This window comes from Stegostoma tigrinum, chromosome 1 (genome assembly GCF_030684315.1).
Source record: "Stegostoma tigrinum isolate sSteTig4 chromosome 1, sSteTig4.hap1, whole genome shotgun sequence".
NCBI classification, from domain to species: Eukaryota; Metazoa; Chordata; class Chondrichthyes; order Orectolobiformes; family Stegostomatidae; genus Stegostoma; species Stegostoma tigrinum.
In genome coordinates, this window is record NC_081354.1 from 14,281,157 (window position 1) to 14,303,070 (window position 21,914).

Sequence of the window (21,914 nt, forward strand, 5' to 3'; positions counted from 1 at the left end):
AAGTGGAGGAGGTGTATCCAGGAAGGTGTTGAACACCTCGAGTCTTGCCAATGGGAAAAGCAGAAGCCTGGCAAAAACAGCAAAAGGAGTGCACTGCCACATCAGTGCCCAACCCACCCCTTCTCATGACCACCTTCTGCCTCAAGTTAACGGAGCCTGTGGTAGCCACATTGGTCTGTAATTCCTTGTCTGTGAGGGACTGCCAATGAATGAATGAATTCGTTATTTCAGGGTCTTCAAAGAACACCTTGAAAAATTATGTTTTTGTCGATCTGTACTGCCCCTTCTTGGGCTGAAGGACCATGGTCTTGCAGAGAGACCAGAGAGACGTAAATATTCTTTCTAGGCTGTGAAGCAGTGAGGTTTTCGAGTAGTCCAGACGTTTCTGCACAGGCCAGCCCTTTTAAGGACTCTTCATGACTGCAAAACAATATGTACAGCCTGTGCTTCAAAATGGATAGGGTGTGAAAAACAAAACAAAAATAATAAAGAAGCTGGAGAGGGAATGGACTTGTCCTTCTCAGAGCAAAGGGGCTAAAGGGAAAGTTAAAAGAGATGTTCAAAACTATCAGGATTTTTGGTCAAGTAGGTAGGGAGAAGGATCAATAGCCAGGCAGTACAGATTTAGGACTATTGACAAAGATGAAAGCGGAAACATGAAGAAAATTAGGAAATGTCAACATTCTGGTTGATTGTTACCATTGGGAATGCAACACCCAAATGTGGGTGGAAATACACTCAAACATAAGCTTTGAAAGGGAATTGAACAGACAGCTGAAGGTGAGGTAGAAATAGCCGAGCAGTGGAACAAGTTGATGTGTTCTTTCAAAGAGCCAGCACAGGCACTATGGGATGAATACCCTGACAGTGAAGCAGGGTCTCTTCTTCTTGACCTATCTAGTTCCACAACTCAAATAACAAAACTTAAGTAGCTGCTTCTAAAGGTCCACCAGGATATTAAGAGTCAACAATACAAAAGCCATTGATGAACTAATGACATAAAACCACGCATAGATTATTTGCTTAGAGGTTTTTACAGCGAAACTGTCTTTTTTAATTCTCTTTCTTTATTTAAATAAAGACATTAATTGGAGACATGGTTTTGCTGTTCTGGGAAAGGCCACTCAGTCTGCCAACTAAAAATCTGCTAATCTCACTCTGTTTTCAGGAGTTACTGTTCCTATTTTTAAAGCTGCACTGGCTTTTAAATTCACAATATTTTCCCCAATTTCTTTAATAGTATAAAAACCTTTTACTAATAATTTCATTTGACTGTCAGTGGTTCCAAATGAATAGAATACAAGGTGCTAATTGCAGAATGAGGTTGATGATCAGAAGTGAGCAGCAGATTCACAAATTACCTTTTTGATCCATCTAGCAACTAATTCCAAGGAGCTACAAATCAGGCAGTGGTTAGTGTTTTCTGAACCAAGATGGAAGAAGGTGTGGCAGCAGAGGTGCTGATGAAAGGAAATCAACTTCTCAAATGGGAATCAATTATTAAAGGAAGTAACAACAGAACATTCGGAAAATCATAATCTAATCAAACAGAATCAGCATGGCTTCATGAAAGGGTCTGACTTTTTTCTGTAGGTTTTTCAAGGCAATCTCAGCCAGAGTAGATACAGGAGAACCAGTAGATGTGCTGTATTTTGACTTCTAGAAGGTGTTCAAGAACAGTTAAGTCATAAGAGCTCAGTGTTTGAGCTGGAATATTGGCATAAGACCATAAGACCATAAGACATAGGAGTGGAAATAAGGCCATTCGGCCCATCAAGTCCACTCCGCCATTTAAATCATGGCTGATGGGCATTTCAACTCCACTTCCCTGCACTCTCCCCGTAGCCCTTGATTCCTTCTGAGATCAAGAATTTGTTGATCTCTGCCTTGAAGGCATCCAACGTCCTGGCCTCCACTGCACTCCGTGGCAATGAATTCCACAAGCCCACCACACTCTGGCTGAAGAAATATCGTCTCATTTCAGTTTTAAATTTACCCCCTCTAATTTTAAGGCTGTGCCCACGGGTCCTAGTCTCCCCACCTAACGGAAACAACTTCCCAGTGTCCACTCCTTCTAAACCATACATTATCTTGTAAGTTTCTATTAGATCTCCCCTCAACCTTCTAAACTCTAATGAGTACAATCCCAGGATCCTTAGCCGTTCATCATACGTTAAAGCTACCATTCCAGGGATCATCCGTGTGAATCTCCGCTGGACACGCTCCAGGGCCAGTATGTCCTTCCTGAGGTGTGGGGCCCAAAGTTGGACACAGTATTCTAAATGGGGCCTAACTAGGGCTTTATAAAGCCTCAGAAGCACATCACTGCTTTTATATTCCAACCCTCTTGAGATAAACGAAAACATTACATTCGCTTTCTTAATTATTGACTCTACCTGCAAGTTGACCTTTAGAGAATCACTCCCAGATCCCTTTGTACTTCTGTTTTGCGAATCTTCTCACCATTTAGAAAATAGTCCATGCCTGTATTCTTTTTTCCAAAGTGCAAAACCTCACATTTACTCACATTGAATTTCATCAGCCATTTCCTGGACCACTCTCCTAAACTGTCTAAATCTTTCTGCAGCTTCCCCATCTCCTTAGTGCTACCTGCCTGTCCACCTATCTTTGTATCATCGGCAAACTTCGCCAGAATGCCTCCAGCCCCTTCATCCAGATCATTAATATATAAGGCGAACAGCTGCAGCCCCAACACTGAACCCTGTGGGACACCACTAGTCACCAGTTGCCATTCCGAAAAAGAACCTTTTATCCCAACTCTCTGCCTTCCGTCAGACAGCCAATTCTCAATCCAAGCCAGTAGCTCACCTCGAACACCATGGGCCCTCACCTTGCTCAGCAGCCTCCCACGAGGCACCATGTCAAAGGCCTTTTGGTAGATAACATCTACTGGGTTTCCCTGATCTAACATACTTGGATAGAGAATTGGCGAGTGGGCAGGAAATAGCAGGTGGGATAAGGGGTTCTTTTTTAGGTTGGTGATCTGTGACCAGTGGTGTCCCACTGGATCAGTGTTGGGACCACAGCTATTTGTAATACATATATTAATGACTTGGAGGAAGGAAGCTGCAAGGAAAGAAGGTACTGTGGCCAAGTTTGCAGAAAACGCAAAAATAGGTGGAAAGGTGGTTGATAGGTTAAATAAGTGGGCAAAAAGTTGACAAATGGAGTATAATGTGGGAAAGTGTGAAGTTGTTTTGAAAGGGAGATCAAAAGAACAAAATATTATGCCTTTGGAGAAAAACTGTCGAAAGCTGCGACGGAAAAGGACTTAGGGGTTCCTGTGCATGGAAAACAGAAAGCTAGCACATGGGTACAGCAGACAAACAGGAAGACTAATGGAATGTTGGCCCTTATTTCATGGGGAGTCGGGAGTCTTAGCACACCTGAACAAGATGCTGGTGAGACTAAATCTGGAATATTGCAAGCAATTTTGGTCCTCTTATTTAAGGAAAGGTATCATTTCATTGAAAACAGTTTGAATAATGTTCCCTAGGATGATCCCGAGTACGGAGGGATTGTCTTCTAAGCAAAGGATAAACAGTTTGGGGCTCTACTCACCAGAGTTAAGAAGAATGAGAGGTGATCTCCTTGAAATATATAGGATTCTTAAGGGGTTTCACACGGTTCCCCTGTTGGACAGTCTAAGACCAGAGGGCATAGTCCCAGAATAAAGGGTGACCAAAGACTATGATGAGGAGGAATTTCTTCTGTAAGCGGGTTCTGAGCTTTGGGAGCTCCTCGCCACAGAGAGCTGCGGGGCACAGCCCTTGTTATATTTAAGGCCGAGACAGATAGATTCTTGATCAGTTGGGGAATGAAGGGTTACAGGGAAAGGGCAGGAAAGTGAATGAGAGGAATGTCAAATCAACCATGATCCTATTAAATGGCAGAGCAGGCTTCAGGGGCTGAATGGCCTACTCCTGCTCCTAACTTCATGGTCATATGGTGTAAGCCTCCCAACAACAGAAGTGACGGGAAGCTGGCCTGAAAGGAGAAGCTGATATTTGCAAATATAATTTTGTCTGAAGAGATTTTGCTGTGTGTAAGCTGATATGGCAAATAAACCAAATTAGCTGCTTATGGCTTCACTGAGCGCACTTACCAATCTCCTTTGTTTGCTTCCTGAAGAGAAACGTTTCTCTTTGTCAGCTCTGTTTATAAGAGGTGGGCGGTTTAACACGCCAGCTGAAATGATATAAAATCCCATTAGGAGCACTCATCTCTCCGTGATCAGCAACTGAGCAGTCCGTGACAGCAGTGTTAACCTGGATTTCAATCCCCACTGAAAGGCCTCAGCCTGTGTGTGCCGTTGCCTAGCCTCTGGGACTGCTGTTAATGGAAACACATGATACCTCTGTGAGTTCCCAAGGTCAAAGTCAACCAGACCTGAAACTTTTCTTCTCAGCCTGAGATGTCGCTGCATGTTTTCAAGGAACTGCATTATACACATCACAGAAAACAGATCAGGAGATGAAAACCAGAAACAAATAATTAGGGCACATTCACATTGTGCTAAGAAAGGACATGTGCTTGATACAGTTAATAAGTAATGAAAGCGTTTTTCTCCCTTTGTCTCAACAGCCTCCAGCAACTCTCTGTTGTTAAGACAATGAGTGTCACAGGCCATTCAGACTACAAGGTTAGTCAGTAAGACCCAGGTTATTCCAGGACTGACAAGCTGTCACCTTTGTATCTCCTAGGGAACATCAGTCTGCTGGCTCCAACAGAAGCTTGTGGGAATCAAAGCTGAAGGCAACTGAGTTTGAATATTCACCCAGCTCAAGACTGCAACTGAGTCAGAAATAATATATTTCATAGGTGAATCAAGCACAGAAGGGGACAGAATCTTTGAATGTTTACTGGAGCGATGGAGTTCTTCTACCTATCTGTAAGATGGTTATCTTTTCACCTTAGTAATCACCAGAAACAAGCTGGTCATGGTGAATTTATTACACAGAGTCATCTCAAATGTCAGCTTTCTCATTTGTGCAGATATATTGTAATTTTTTACATTCTTTTTTGGGATGTGGATATCACTGCTTTTGTTCCCTTGAATCTAATGGCTGGTGACATTATTTTAGACAGCAGCCCCATTGCTGTAGATCTGTAGCCACGTGTAGGTCAGATCAGGTAAGGATAGCAGATTTCGCTCCATAAAAGACATTAGTGATTTTATGTTGCATTTATTACCCCTCCCTAATTGCCCAGAGGGCAGTAAAGAGTCATCACATTGCTGTGGGCTCTGGAATGACACGAAGGCCAGACCAGGTAAGGACGATAGTTTCCTTCCCTAAAGAACATTAGTAAACCCAGGTAGGGTGTTTTTATCCCCCTCCCAACAATCAGCAATGGATTCATGTTCATCATAAGATTCTTAATTCCAGATATTTTATTGAATTCAAATGCCACCATCTGCCCTGGCAGGATTTGAACCTGGGGCCCAAAACATTACCTGGGTCTCTGGGTTAACAGCTCAGTGATAATACCACTAGACCATCACCTCCCCTTTGCAGGAAGAGGGTTCTAACGGCACATAATACTCTGAGGCAAAAGAGATGCCTCATGCCTGTTTTAAATGGACAGCCCCTGATTTTTAAACAGTGACCTAAATTCTCTCATAAGAGGAAACAATCCATCTACATCTAATATATCAAGATCCTTCAGGATTTTATTTGTTTCAATCAAATCACTTGTTCATGTTCTAAACGCTAATGGATACAGGCATTGCTTGTCCTCATAAGCCCCAACTCACTCCTTGGTATTTAGGTATTTGTGTAGCAAACATTCTCTGAACTACCTCCAACACAACTAAATTCTTCCTTAAACAAAGTAATTAGCACTGAACACAATACTACATCAGTGCTCTATATAACTGATATATAACCTCCCTGCTTTTGTTTAAATTCCCTTAATAATGAATAATAACATGCTATTGGCTTTCCTAATGACTTGGTGTATCCGCGTTTAGCCTTTTGAAATCCATGCACAAGGACATGCAGATTTCTCTGCAACTTAGAGCTCAGAACCAAATGGGCTTTTACAGCAGTTCATAATAATTTCTCAATCACCATTATGGACAGCACTTTTCAATTCCTAAGTTCACTTATTGAACTTAAGCTTGTTGGGATTTGGACACTTGCCCACCAAAGCATTAGTCCATGGTTTCAGGTTACTGGCCGAGTGACATAACTATTATACCACTGTCACCCCATTGCAAATGTCTTATACCACAACACGTGTAGCTACAAGCCTCAATTAGGTTGTTAAATTGTTCCAAATATTTAATTGCCTTAATTTAGGAGATTATTGCTGAGAATAGGTTGGAGGGTTTGAGCTACAGGAAGAGGCTGAATAGGCTGGGGCTATTTTGCCTGGTGCATCGGAGGCTGAAGGGTGACCAAAAATAAGTGACTTGTTTGATGGAAAATACACGGAACAGAGATATTTGGTGGAGATTTTATGAGGTCATGAGGGGCATCAAAAGCGTAAGGAGTCAAGGTCTTTTCACCAGGGTAGGGGAGTCCAACACTAGAGAGCAGAGGTTTAAGGTGAGAGGAGAAAGATTTTAAAGGGACTTAGTGAGCAACTTTTTCACTCAGAGAGTGGTGCACATATGGAATGAGCTGCCAGAGAAGTGGAGGAGGCTGGTACAATTACAACATTTAACAGGCATTTGGATGGGTACATGAATAGGAAGGATTTGCAGAGATATGAGCCAAATACTGGGAAATGGGACTAGATTAGTTTCGAATATCTGGTCAGCATAGACAAGTAAGACTTGTAAGCTTTGTTTCTGTGCTGTATCTCGCTATGACTCTGTGACTCTAATATCTGGTCAATACCTATCAATGATACTAAAGGATTAACTTTTTCTTACTAATTTACTTCCAATGTTTTAGTGGACATCAATGTTTGTCTGAAAATAACAAAGGATTTCCCAGCAAAAAATGTTAATATGTGCTTATTATCAATTTAAGGGCATTTAAAAGGTCATTAGATAAACATGTGGATGATAACGGAATAGTGTAGGTTAGATGGGCTTCAGATTGGTTTCACAGGTGGGTCCAACATCGAGGGCCGAAGGGCCTGTTCTGCGCTGTAATGTTCTATGTTCTATGTTCCATTGTTACTATTCTTCAGAAGTGGCAGTGAGTCTTATTGTTTAAACATAACATGGAATGCTGCTGTTAGGAATACCAAAGTAAAGTCACAATGGAGTAAGGCATAAAGGGGTGTTTGGGTTCCTTTTACCACTTGATCATCCAAGCGCAGAAGCCTGTGAAAATATTACATTTTCTGTACACAACAGGTTGCATGCCTTTCATTTGTGAAGCATAAATGTGGCCTCATCAATGTACAAATTTCCAAATCTGGTTGCAAATTTCCAAAAATAAGTGACTTGTTTGATGGAAAATACACGGAACAGAGATATTTGGTGGAGATTTTATGAGCATTTTGTGGCCATGTTGTTTCTTCATTTCTGGGCACAGTTCAGGTTTAGATGAACCTCACAGCTTTACATATCTTCACAGACCATTAAAAAATAACGCACAGCATGCTTTTCCCACAGTGGGACAGAGCTGAGATTTCCTGGGTCAGATACGTGACAGATGGGTCATGCTTGATCACACGTCTGTCTTTCTCACAATCTTGCCTTGTTTGGATTCTTTTCTTTCACTGGGACCAAGCACAGGGAGCTGAATACATTAATCTCATAGGAGAGAAAAGATAATTCATCTTCATGTTTTTTTTTCTGTGGGATTAAACTCAGCTGCCCTGTCTTAAACATAAAAGGGAAGCAGAAAGCTTTTACCAAACCATTTCTCATCGATGCACCTTCAGGGCAGAAAGAGAGAACATTCAGTAAAACTACATTTACTTAGCAATAAGATTTAGTTACGCAAACATTTTTAGTGCCAATTCACTGACTATCTGACATAACTCCAGACACTGCAGCCCGGTACAGTATAGTCTGCCAACAGCAACTTCACACAATTAGTTCATTGTGCTTTTCATTAAAGACTACACTGTCTAGCTGCCTCAGTAAAAACAGAAATGTAACTGTACAAATATAAGTTCTGGGGGAACAGGTCACATTCGCAGCAAATAAGTGATTAAAATGGCCTTTAAATTGTTTTACGAAACAATAGAGGTCACCGGTAAATAAAGATTTGCTTTTCGTCCCTCCTCTGCTATTGAAGACATTGACACCTTGCAGTTCCATAGGTGCTGAATTCATTTTAGCTGTGTGCATGTAACGTGCAAGTCTAGTATTGACAAATAATGAGAAACATCATGTTGGAGTCTGGTTCCATCCTCACCCACATTTCACATGCATCACAAGTCATTGCCTGATTGTTAGGACCAGGAACCCTAGCAGTTTTCCATCCATCCTTCAGTGAATCATGTCAATGTACAACAGGATTAGAAGCTGGGTCTTTCTGGCATGGTCTGGGAAGCTGGAGAAGTCACTATTACAAACAGCTTTACAACTGAGGAAATCTGATGCAAGGCCAATTAGCGTCATAGAGTACAGAAACAGACCCTTTTGTCCAATTCGTCCATGCCATTCATCCAGGTTTCCTCAACTAAACTAGGCCCATTTACCTGTGTTTGGCCCATATCTCTCTAAACCTTAACTGTGGATGCTGTAAATCAGAAACTACTGGAAAAGCTCAGCGGGTCTGGCAGCATCTGTGGAGAGAAATCAGAGTTAATGTTTCAGATCAAGTGACCCTTCCTCAGACTGGATGATCTTAGAATCCATACAGTGTGGAAACAGGCCCTTTGGCCCAACAAATCCACACCAGCCCTCAGAGCATCCCACCCAGAACCCATCCCCCTAATCTCTGAATTTAGCATGGCCAATCCACCTAACCTACATATCTTTGAACTGTGGAAGGAAACCCACGCAGACACGGGAAGAATGTGCATACTCCACACAGGCAGACGTCCGAGGCTGAAATCAAACCTGGGTCCCTGGTGCTGTGGGGTAGCAGGGCTAACCACTGGGCCACTGTGCCATCTTGATGCTGCCAGACCTGCTGAGCTTCTCCAGTAATTTCTGTTCCTATTTCACTCTAAAACCTTCCTATTCATGTACCTTCCAAATGGCTTTTAAATGTTGTAACTGTATCTGTATCGACCATTTCGTCTGGCAACTCATTCCACATACGGACCATCCTCTTTATAGACAATAAACAATAGGTGCAGGAATAGGCCATTTGGCCCTTCGAGCCAGCACCACCATTCATTATGATCATGGCCGATCATCCACAATCAGTATCCTGTTCCTGCCTTATCACCATAACCCTTGATTCCACTATCTTTAAGAGCTCTATCCATCTCCTTCTTGAAAGTGTCCAGAGAGTTGGCCTCCACTACCTTCTGGGCACAGCATTCCATATATCCACCACGCTCTGAGTGAAGAAGTTTTTCCCCAACTCTGTTCTAAATGGCCTACCCCTTATTTTTAAACTGTGTCCTCTGGCTCTGGATTCACCCATCAGCGGAAACATGCTTCCTGCCTCCAGAGTGTCCAATCCCTTAATAATCTTATAAGTCTCAATCAGATCCCCTCTCATCATCCAAACTCAAGTGTATACAAGCCCAATCGCTCCAATCTTTCAACATATGATAGTCCCGCCATTCTGGGAATTGATCTTGTGAACCTACGCTGCACTCCCTCAATAGCAAGAATGTCCTTCCTCAAACTTGGAGACCAAAACTGCACACAATACTCCAGGTGCAGTCTCACCAGGGCCCTGTACAGCTGCAGAAGGACCTCTTTGCTCCTATACTCAATTCCTCTTGTTATGAAGGCCAGCATTCCATTGGCTTTCTTCACTGCCTGCTGTACCTACATGTTTGCTTTCATTGACTGATGTACGAGAACACTTATATCTCGTTGTACTTCCCCTTTACCTAACTTGATTCCATTGAGATAGTAATCTGCCTTCCTGTTCTTGCCACCAAAGTGGATAACCACACATTTATCCACATTAAACTGCATCTGCCATACATCCGTCCACTCACCTAGTCTGTCCAAGTCACCCTGTATTCTCATACCATCGTCCTCACATTTCACACTGCCACCCAGCTTTGTGTCATCAGCAAATTTGCTAATATTACTTTTAATGCCTTCATCTATGTCATTAATGTATATTGTAAACAACTGCGGTCCCATAACCGAACCTTGTGGTACTCCACTGGTTACTGCCTGCATTTCCGAAAGAGACCCATTTTTCACAACTCTTTGCTTCCTGTCAGCTAGCCAATTTTCAATCCAAGTCAGTATTTCACCCCCAACACTATGTGCCCTAATTTTACTCACTAGTCTCCTATTTGGGACTTTATCAAAGGCTTTCTGAATCTCTAGGTACACTACATCCACTGGCTCTCCCTTATCCATCTTCATAGTTACATCCTCAAAAAATTCCAGATTAGTCAAGCACGATTTCCCCTTCATAAATCCATACTGACTCTGACCTATCCTGTTCCTGCTATCCAAATGAGTTGTAATTTTGTCTTTTATAATTGACTCCAGCATCTTTCCCACCACTGACATCAGACTAACTGATCTATAATTCCCTGTTTTCTCTCTCCCTCCTTTCTTGAAAAGTGGGACAACATTAGCCACCCTCCAATCCGCAGGAGCTGATCCTGACTCTATAGAACATTGGAAAATGATTACCAATGCGTCCATGTTATCTAGAGCCACCTCCTTAAATACCCTGAGATGCAGACCATCAGGTCCCGGGGACTTATCAGCCTTCAGACCTAACAGTCTATCCAACACCATTTCCTGCCTAATATAAATACCCTTCAGTTCATCCATTACCCTCAGTCCTTCAGCCACTATCACATCTGGGAGATTGCTTGTGTCTTCCCTAGTGAAGACAGATCCAAATTACCTATTCAACTCTTCTGTCCTTTCCTTGTTCCCCACAATAAATTCACGCGTTCCTGTCTTCAAGGGCCCAATTTTAGTCTGAACCTTTTTTTTCTTTTCACATACCTAAAAAAGCTTTTACTATCCTCCTTTATATTTTTGGCCAGTTTGCCTTCGTACCTCATTTTTTCTCCGTGTGTTGCCTTTTTAGTTATCTTCTGTTGCTCTTTAAAAGTTTCCCAGTCCTCTAGCTTCCCGCTCATCTTTGCTATGTTTTACTTCTCTTTTATCTTCATACGTCCTTAGCTTTCCTCATTTTTATGAAAATGATGCCCCTCAGGTCCCTTTAAAACTTTCTCCATTAAACTTAAAAATACGCCCCCTAGTTTTGGTCTCCCCTACCCCAGGGAAAATACATTCACCTTATCTATAACTCTTATGATTTTATACACCTCTATAAGGTTACCCCTTAACCTCTTACACTCCAATGAAAAATGTCTTAGCCTATCCAACAAGAAAATTAGCATTATATTCACTAGAGGAGCTTGTGGTGGCTGTGTAAAGATAATGTGGTGGAACACAGTTTCATGTCATTAGGTTTATCTGTTGAGTATCATCGTTTGACTGCTTTGTTATGGAGAGATGTCATATAACGGGAAAGAAAAATACATGGTCCGCTGTTCCTGGCTATTTCCACACATGTCCCAGAAGCTGATCAAATAGTATTGATGAACCAAAGAAACCGAACAGGTTCTTTGTATCCATTTTCATTGTGGGAGACACAGTAGCATACCAGAGCTACAAGAAAGTCAGGCTACAGGTGATTGTAGTGACCATCACGAAGGTGAAAATGCTGGGGAAGCTGAAAGATCACAGTGCGGATAAATCACCCAGACCAGGTGGACTACAGCCCAGGGTTCTGAAGGAGATAGCTGAGGAGATTGAAGAGGTATTGGTGGTGATCTTTCAAGAATCGCTGAAGTTAGGCTAGGTCCCAGAGGATTGGGAAATGACACATGTAACACCTCTGTTTATGAAGGGAGGGCGGCAGAAGACAGGAAACTATAGGCTGGTTGGCCTGACCGTAGTCTTTGGCAACATGTTGGAGTCCATTATTAGGGAAGTGCATGGTAAAATAGGGCAGGGTCAGCATGGCTTCATCAAGGGGGGCCATGCCTGACAATTCTATTAGAATTCTTTGAGGGGGAAATGAGCAAGTTAGATAAAAGACAGGGCTTTGAACTTGATCTATTTGCATTTCCAGAAGGCCTTTGACAAAGTGCAGCACAGGAGCATACTAAGATAAAAGTTCATGAAACGAGAGGCAAGGTACTGGCTTGGATAGAGGATTGTCTGACTAGCAGAAAACAGAGAGCGAGGGTAAACATATAAAATAGTCAGAGGGTTAGGTAGGGTGGATGGGGAGAGCCTTTTTCCTAGGATGGTGACGGCAAGCTTGAGGGGGCATAGCTTTAAATTGAGGGGCGAAAGATATAGGACAGATGTCAGAGGTAGTTTCTTTACTCAGAGAGTAGTAAGGGAATGGAACGCTTCGCCAACTTTAGGTACATTTAAGTTGTCATTGGATAAGCATATGGACATACATGGAATAGTGTAGGTTAGATGGGCTTGAGATCGGTATGACAGGTCAGCACAACATCGAGGGCCGAAGGGCCTGTACTGTGCTGTAATGTTCTATGTTTCTATGTTTCTAAAGGGGTCTCTTTCAGGATGGCAGTCAGTGACTAGTGGAGGTCCACAGGTCTCTGTGTTAGGTCTACAACTATCCACGTTATACGTGGATTAACAATGCAGACAAAAGAACTTGGGGAATTTTTACTAAGTTTGCAGATGACACAAAAATAGATGGAGGGACAGGTAATGTTGAGGAAGCGGGGGAAGTTGCAAAAGGACGTGGACAGATTAGGAGTGTGGGAAAAGAAGTGGCAGATGGAAAGCAATGTGGGAAAGGGTGAGGTTGTACACTTTTGTACGAAGAATAGAGGCACAGTCTATTTTCTAAGTGGGGAAAGGTTTTTGAAATCTGAAGCCTGAAGGTACTTAGGAAACATGGTTCAAACTTCTCTTAAGATTAATAGGTATGTCTAGTTGACAGTAAGGAAGGCAATTACAAAGTTGGCGCTCATTTCCAGAAGGCCAGAATGCAAGACCATAGATGTACTGCCGATGCTGGAGAATCTGAGATAACATGGCGTGAAGCGTCAAACTTTCCTGCTCCTCTGATGCTGCTTGGCCTGGGGTGGTCATCCAGCTTCACACCGTGTTATCTTAGCATAGATGTACTGCTGAGGTTGTATAAGGCTCTGGTCAGACTCTGTTGGAAATCTTTGGTCCCTGAATCTATGGAAGGATGGACTGGCCTTGCTGGGGGTCCAGAGGAAGTGCACAAGAATGATCCCGGGAATGAAGGGCCAGAACGAGGTGTGGTTGAGGACTCTGGTGGGAAGATTTCATTAAAGCTTACAGAATTTTGAGAGTTCCAGTTAGGCTGGGCGTGGAGAAGATGTGTTCACTACTGTGACTAGGACCCAGGGGTGCAGCTACAGAGTGAAGGAATGACTCTTTCAAATGGAGATAAGGAGGAATTTCTTCATCCAGAGGGTGGTGATTCTGTGGAATTCATTGCTACAGAAGGCTGTGAAGGCCAAGTCATTGAATGTCTTTAAGACAGAAATAGATATGTTCTTGATTAGTAAAGGGATCAGAAGTTACGAGGAGAAGGCAGGAGGATGGGCTTGAAAAATGTATCAACCATGATCGAATAGCAGAATTGATTTGATGACACAAGCAGCCTAATTCTAGTCCAATATCTTACGATCCTTGGAAATCTGGGTACGGGTTGCTTTCCTTCCCAGTTAGCTATTGGTAGTGCATCCAGCTATTAACAACATATATTATTAATTTAGATGAGGGAACATCTCTAAGTTTGTAGCTGACTGTGAGAAGGGTGAACTGTAAAGAAGATGTAGTGATACTTCTGTGTGATTTGTACAGACTGAATGAATGAGCAAATGTAAAAAGGATGAAGTCTAATGAAAATAAATGTGAGGTTATTCACAATTGCAGCAAAAACAGAAAGGCATACTATTACCTGAATGGCACTAGATTGGAGAATGGGGGCTTGCAATGACGTTCTGATGTTCTTACACTCCAGTCATTGAAAGTAAGCAAACAGGTGCAAGAGGCAGTGAAGAAGGGAAATGGCCTTAAAAGTGAGAGGTTTTGGGTACAGGTGCAGTTGTACCTTTCTGCAGTTGTACTGGGCCTTTGTGAGACTACACCTGGAGTATTGTGCACAGTTTTGGTATTCTTATCTGAGGGAGGATGTTCTTGCTATATAGGGAGTGCATCAAATATTCACCAGACTGAATCTCAGAATGGCAGGACTGTTGTATGAAGACAGACTGGATCAATTACGATTATATTCATGGGAGCTTAGAAGAATGAAAAGTTATCTCACAGAAACCTCAAAATCCTAACAGGGCCAGACAGGGTAAAAGTAAGAAGGATGTTCCAAGTAACCAGGGAGTCCACAATCAGGGGTCACAGTCTAGGGATACAAGGTAGATCATGTAGGACTGAGATGAGGAAAAATTTCTTCACCCACAGAGTGGTGAGTCTGTGGAATTATCTTGCATAGCTAGTGGTAGAGGTCAAAACATTGAAAATTTTCAAGAAGGTGATGGATGTGCTTTGGGCTAAAAGGATCAAAGGATATGGAGAGAAAGCACGAGTGGGGGGCTGATTTGGGTGATAAGCTATGACCATAATGAATAGAGGAGCAGTTTGATGGGCAGAATGGCCTACTCCCACTCCTATTTTCTGTATTTCTACAGTTAAGAATAAATATACAACCTATAATTTAATAGTCATGGTTTCAGGTTTTTAAAATACTGATGTCGCTACTCATGCCGATCTTGCTCATAGTGGTAACAGGGCAAATGTGTTAAAACAATCTTAGTCTGTTGCTGTAAATGTACATATCACAGCTACAGTACATCAGGAGAACAGTAACTCACACCAGGTTTCATCATTAGTAGAAAATAACCTTATTCTTTGTAAGCATACTCAACTTCCGCAAATAGCAAAGGGCAGTACAGTAGCTAGGTACTTTATAGGTGACACACCCTCTAATTATTTAACGTTTCTTCAGTATGTGCAAGATTCAAGTCACTACTGTCACAGAATTTGTATCATCCATTCGAGAAAACAAATTTAGAGATGAATGTTATCCAGAAGAGAGAATACACATGATTTATTTCCCTATTACCAAACAATCTCAGTGAGTTACTGCAAATGTACATATCACAACTACAGTACATTAGCAGATGTAAAATATCTGCTCTTTCCACAACTGAAGTACTGTAGCTGTGATATGTACATTTACAGCAATGGACTAAGGTTGTTTTAACACATTCACCCTGTTACCACTATGAGCAAGATGGCATGAGTAGCGACATCAGGGCAATGTGTTCATGTTCATAATCCCCTCAAAATCACACATCACTATGGCATGGGAAAATATCACATCATAAGATGTTGCACTGTTGGTGTGCTTTCTGTCCTTAAATGAGACAGAATGCGCACTTAGTCATTCAGTCCTACAGTACAGAAACAAGCCCTTCAGTCCATGTTGACCAACATGTCCTTCCACGCTAAAACCATTTCCCTGCACTTTGCCCATATCTTTCTAAACCTTTTCTATCCATGTATTTATCCAAATGCTTTTTAAATGCTGTTCAACTGCAACATAACTTCCCAATTTCTACTTTCAGTGCCCTGACTGATGACGGCCAGCGTGCCGAAAGCCTTCTTCACTGCCCTGTCTACTGTGATTCCACTTTCAGCGAACTGTGCACCTGGACTCAAGGTCCCTCTGTTCCACTACACTGCTTAAGGCCCTACCATTCACCATGAAACTCCTACTTGATTTGACTTTCCAAAGTGCAACACCTCACACTTATCTATATTAAACTCCATTTGCCATTTTTCAGCCTACTTCACCAGCTGATCAAGATCCTGCTCCAATTTCTGATAATCTTCCTCACTGCCCAGGATATCGCCTATTTTAGTGTCATCTGCAAACTTACTATTTATGCCTTGTACATTTTCATCCAAATCATTAACACAGATGACAAACAGCAATGGGCCCAGCACGAACCCCTGAGGCACACCACTAGTCACTGGACACCTGCTTTGCTTCCTACCATCAAGCTTCTGGATATAGTGCTTAAAATGGTGTGAGCAATGATGATGATTCCAAGTGCCAGAAATCTCAGCAAATTTAAGGAACGTATGCTTATTTTAATTGTAAGAAAGTAAAGCAGAGGCAAAGAGGAAATCACATCTTTGACCAATTTCTTCCTCCACCCACTCTTCCTGACTTGAGATTGAATGATTGCACAGGTTTAAACCTTAAAAATATATCTTAATCCATACTGACCTCATTCCCCCTGCAGCATTCTCTACCATCATGGCATCCAAAGCTTTGTTGACTGATTTAGAACATTATATATGGCTGTTCTGACCCCTTCAAAACATCCCAATCTTCTGTCCCCTCCTCCATGAAGACAGTATTCTTATTAACAAAGTATCTTGTCAATCTAACCCTCAAATATAAATACCCCTTAGTTTCACATGTGTGTCAATGTTCTTCATTAGTTGGGCATAATCAAGAAATTTTTTTTGATTGTCAGGGTAGGGAAAAGAGTTTTGTTTAGCTATTTGTAATGAAATTTTAAACATAAAGTATATGTCTACAATTGCTCAACAAATGGTGACAACAGAGATCTTCCCGCAGAAACCTTACAATTCACGAATAAGGGCCACTTCCAATTCATCCCTAGACCCAAAACTTTAGTTCCCTTATAACTTTTCATGTCATGCATAGAACCAACCCCAGCCAAAGGTATTTTGCTATCAACGGCGATTATAATCTATTCCTTAATGGCAATGTGCAATGACCAACTCTGAAATAACAGCGTGGAATTGTATGGCCATGATATCAATTACAGTATACGCAACTAGCTGGTCCATTTGGAAAACAAATTATGAATGAAATGATTTCACCTTGACAGCTTCTTGTAGAGCTGCACACCAACTGAATACTGTAAGTTATTTAAATTTTTCACCTCCAGTGTTCCTCGACTTTTAGATGATGATTACAGGTGGACTGCAATTTTGTTTTAACAATCCTATGAAAGTACATCTGCTGCCAGACTGATGATATGCTCCCTCACTGGAAACTCCATGGTGAGCTGCATCATTGCACAGTGATGGGGAGCAGGAAGCCTCAGTGAACCTTCTCCACTCCCTAGTCAAGGAAGAGTCAGGAAGGTTTGCGCTGTCATCATCACATGGCTAACATCTGGCCAACACAACACAAATTGAAGTTGGTCACCATGATCTCAGTGGATACCTCTCATCATTGCCAAATTTTCTATGGTTACCTCCGGCAGGGTGTTTTACTTGATGTGGCAATGCTTATGTTATCCCTTATAGCATTAGAAATTGAAGATATTGAGATATTGAAGAATCCAGCAAATATTTATTACAGCTAATCAACAAGTAAAAACATTACTTTCATCAGGTACATTAGTGTCTGGGCTAATATGAAGTCATTTGATTACATACAGTAACACTCTTTTAGTAGCAAGTAATGCTTCAAGCAATCCTGGCTGAGATGAGCATGTGACCCAAGGTCTCATATCATGATACAGCGATAGTGCCTTAATGAACATGTTCATTAAAGATATAGTGATGGTGAGACATTGCACAACAAGCTTTGGTAGATACATGCAGACATGTTTAATCACATAGCCTCCAGTTTTCCCCATTTAAAGCCAAATCTCCTACTGTAGGCTGCCTGTCATGTTCACAAAATTGCTCAATGCCTTGTCATGCTAATTGAACAGCAAACATCCTCTTCATTCTTGGATTAGATCCTCAACTCACATTTTGCAACAGTTGTCTTTCTTTTTTTATATAACTGATAGACAAAAAAAGTGTTTATAGAATACAAAAGATAATACAGGCCAAGAAACTGGATGCTGCTTGAATCGGGTAGTGGTCTCAGGGGAGCGACATGCACCAATAGAGGCCAGAGTTAGCATCACATGCAACTGGTCCATCAGCTCCATCTGTTTCTTCCCAGCTCCACAGGTTGCTCAATGGCCTCAGAATGAACACAAGCCAGACATTCAAATACTGAGGCAGGGAGTAGAGTCCTGCAAAGGGAGTGAGTGGGATTGGCTCACATTGGTTGTGACATTGTGGTTTTAATATTGAGCTGGAGGGACACTCTTATTCTTCACAGCTCTGCAACTGGTCAAAATATAAACAATCACACACCAAAATCCTTCAGTGATCACTTTAAGAACCTTCTGCATAAATGTCAAGTGATTGAGAATATAGAGCATGTTGTGCACAAAGCATTTTGTGCTAACTTGTAAACAAAAAAAGAGGCCTGAAACAGGCATTATGTCCAGTATTAACATATTTGCAAGGCCTCAGGCTTGTATCAGACACAGGCCCTAGGGTCCTTGGCATATTTTAGATGATATACTCAGATTCAGGATGTGTGCTTGCACGCCAGACACCATATTGAAAGGCGTGTTGCCCATTTCACCTTCAAAATTGGCACAACATCAGAAAATTTCTTTTGAAACCCCCATGATTTTGTCTGCAGCAATGGACAATACTTTGGTGATGAAAACACCCAGAGATGCTCTGACCCAGCACTGATGAGGCTTGATATGTGTGTGTCCTGAATACTCAAATGCAAAATAGGGTCATGAAAAATTACATTTGTTTTTGTTTTAAATGTCACCGATTCATTGCAGTGACTGACAATGCTGTGGCACATATTGGCAGCATTTCATTGAAGGAATGACCAAATTGAAATGTCTAAGTGCTGAAGCACATTATCTGTCTCCAGCTGCCATCAACGATTTTAAATTCAGTCTGAATTCCAAGACATTAATTGCACTGGGAGCGTCCTGATTGCATTTGATTTGTCGCTGGAGGAATTGAGGGGTGAAAGCTGAACAATGCAACTGAATAAAGAGGGCATGGTTCCCTTGTCTTTAATCCTGTGACTCATTGAACGAGCTCTGATGTAGAGGGGTCAGTCACACTTGGTTAAAGTCCAAGTGTGCCATTGGAATGCAGTACTTAAGGTAAAAAGCAATTTGTGTCTGCTTATTTAATCCATGCAACTGAAATATGAAAGAATCAAAGGATCATTCAATTATTTTGTCAGCTTCTCAACGAGTTTAGCCCCATGATTGATGAGCCAGTCGGCTCATAGGATCATGTGACGTCACCCATTGGAGGTCATTCAGCTCTCAATAGAAATAGAGGGCAAAATTGTGAGGAAACAAAATGCAGAAGTCTTACAAATGAAAGTTACCATTTTATACAAAGTCATTATTTAATATACAGATAACTACTTTATAGTTAATATCCAATTAGTAATCCTTTCCCCATTTCCCCATAAACCTGCATTTGTTTCCACTTCAACTATACATTGAGTTCCCTTTTAAAAGTTACTATCGAATCTTCTACCACCATATTTCCATATGGTGCACTCCAGATTATAGCAAGTTGCTGCGTGAAGTCACTTTCTCCTCTGTTTTTATTGCTAATTGTCCTTGTTTTGAGTCTGCTCACTGTAGATGAGATCTACACTATTGAGAATAACAGCAGGGTTTACTGAACATAGCTATATACAGAGAATGCTAAGAGAGAACGTACTGACCTCATGGGCCCAGTCCTATGTGATCTGTCATCAATATGATATAGCTCCTTTTGCATATGCCCAAGAAATATACGCATAGTTAAACTACTCACTTAGTTCCTTTATTGTTACTGCTGCTCGTTGAAATGGAAACAGTTTCTTCTCACTTTCTCCAAAATCTCTCATCATTTTGAATGACAGCACAAGGTTTTAAGCTCAATTATAGGTTTGCACTAAGTTAGGCCTTAGGTGTGGTAGCAATATCTGTTTTTCAAATGGCCACAGTGTCTTTAATCAGGCAACAAAAAAATTCTCCAGCCTCCCTTCTCCTGATCACTATCCAGATCACGGTAATACTATTGACATAGACAGACAGCATCCCTATAGTGCAGAAGCAGGCCATTCAGCCCACTGAGTCCACACCAACCTCCTGAAGAGCGTCTCACCCAGACCCATCCCCATCCTATCCCTGTATCCCTGCATTTCCCGTGGCTAATCCACCTAGTCTGCACATCCCTGGTCACTATGGGCAATATAGCATGACCAGTCCATCTAACCTGTACATCTTTGGACTGTGGGAAGAAACTGGAACACCTGGAGGAAACCCATGCAGATGGGGGGGAGAATGTACAAACACAGACAGTCACCCGAGGGTGGAATCGGACATGGGTCCCTGGTGCTGTGAGGGACCTTTACCTTAAAATGAACTGAGTTTGGGATGGCTCCAGGTAAGGAGCAACAGGGTGCTTCATTCTAACAGAACCAATTGCTATAAAGGATAGGCTGGTCCTTTTTTGGAGGCAATGTTTTTAATAGATGGGCAATAAATGCTGGCCTTGCCAGTGATGCTCAAACTCCATGAAAGATCAGAGAAAAAGATGCACGTGAAGGGCCAATTTTTCTCCATGCGGTATTATAATAGGAACACTTAACATGTTTCACAATTTCCTGTGAAAAATCTCTGACCACCAACTAGGCAAGTGTAGCTGCTGCCTTGCAGTACCTTTTGCCTTACGTTATTCTACCGTTAAATGCTAAAGTGTCAGCTGATGGATGTGTGACGTATCATGAAAACTGCACTTTTTTGAGGACTCACAAAGACAACTCTGCCTTTCCTTCAAGTTCCTTAATTATGTACTGTCTCTTCACTAGCACTGAAATGGAGAGACATATGCCTTAATTTTGCTGTGTGAATATACTTGGCCAGCAGAGGAGATGTGCCGAGCTGACATGTGTACACTTTCTAGCAGGGGTTGGATTGAGGCTGAACATTCTGGCTTGATTCTTCCTGTGTTATTATCTCACAGCTACAGTGCAGTAAGAGACACACTCATGGTACCATCACAGTTTTCCAGCATGTGGCCTGATTGGTCTCAATCTCTATCCAGCTGGGGCCAATTTGCAGCACGACATGATGAGAAAAGTGTTCTGCTGTTTGAACCGAACACTTTGGTATCAGACAAGACATGTCAGTGCCTTTGATTTTAATATGTGATGATGTCAGGAGCTGTAACATGAAGGTGGAACAGATCAGGCTTAACTGTGGTGGCTGTTCATAACGAAGCAACTCCCATACCTACAGGCTACATTATTTCTCCTTCTGAATTGCTAAAGCTGACCATACTGTCAGCTTTGGGTCAGTGGTAGCACTGTCACCTGAGTCAGCATGCTATGGGTTCAGCCTCCACTCCAGGCACATCAGCAGACATACCAGGCTAGCACTACAGAGCAATAACCTCCCGCGACTGCATCCCAAACCAGCCCAGCTTGTCCCCACCTCCCTAACCTGTCCTTCCTCCCAACTCTTCACTCCTCCCACCTCAAGCCCCACCTCCATCTCCTACCTACCAACCTCACCTCGCCTCCTTGACCTGTCCTTCCTCCCTAGACTGACCTATCCCCTCCCTAACTCCCCACCTACACTCACCTTTACTGGCTCCAACACCGCCTCTTTGACCTGTCTGTCTCCTCTCCACCTATCTTCTCCTTTGTCCATCTTCTATCCACCTCCCCTTCTATCCGTATTTATTTCAGAATCCCCTTCTATTTCTGAAGAAGGGCCTAGATCCGAAACATCAGCTTTCCTGATCCTCTGATGCTGCTTGTCCTGTTATGTTCATCCGGCTCTACGCCTTATTGTATCAGATTCTCCAGCATCAGCAGTTCCTACTATCTCTAGAGCAATGCTGCTGCTTTTCTGGGAGGAGGTTATTTGGATGGATGATGCATTAAAATGAAGAC

At 42.1% G+C, this 21,914-nt stretch overlaps 1 protein-coding gene across 4 annotated transcripts in view; it reads right to left on the bottom strand.

Moving 5' to 3' along the window:
* Positions 1–21,914, bottom strand: part of psd3l (pleckstrin and Sec7 domain containing 3, like) — a 398,930-nt gene that overhangs the window by 355,410 nt on the left and 21,606 nt on the right. The window contains exon 1 of one of the 4 annotated variants that reach the window (XM_059653123.1): positions 4,127–4,346. The exons of the other annotated variants lie outside the window; for them this stretch is intronic. Within the exon in view, the coding sequence (XP_059509106.1) occupies positions 4,127–4,231 (105 nt within the window). The 5' untranslated portion in view covers positions 4,232–4,346. Of the gene's footprint in view, positions 1–4,126; positions 4,347–21,914 lie in introns of those variants that run through there. 4 annotated transcript variants of the gene reach the window in all.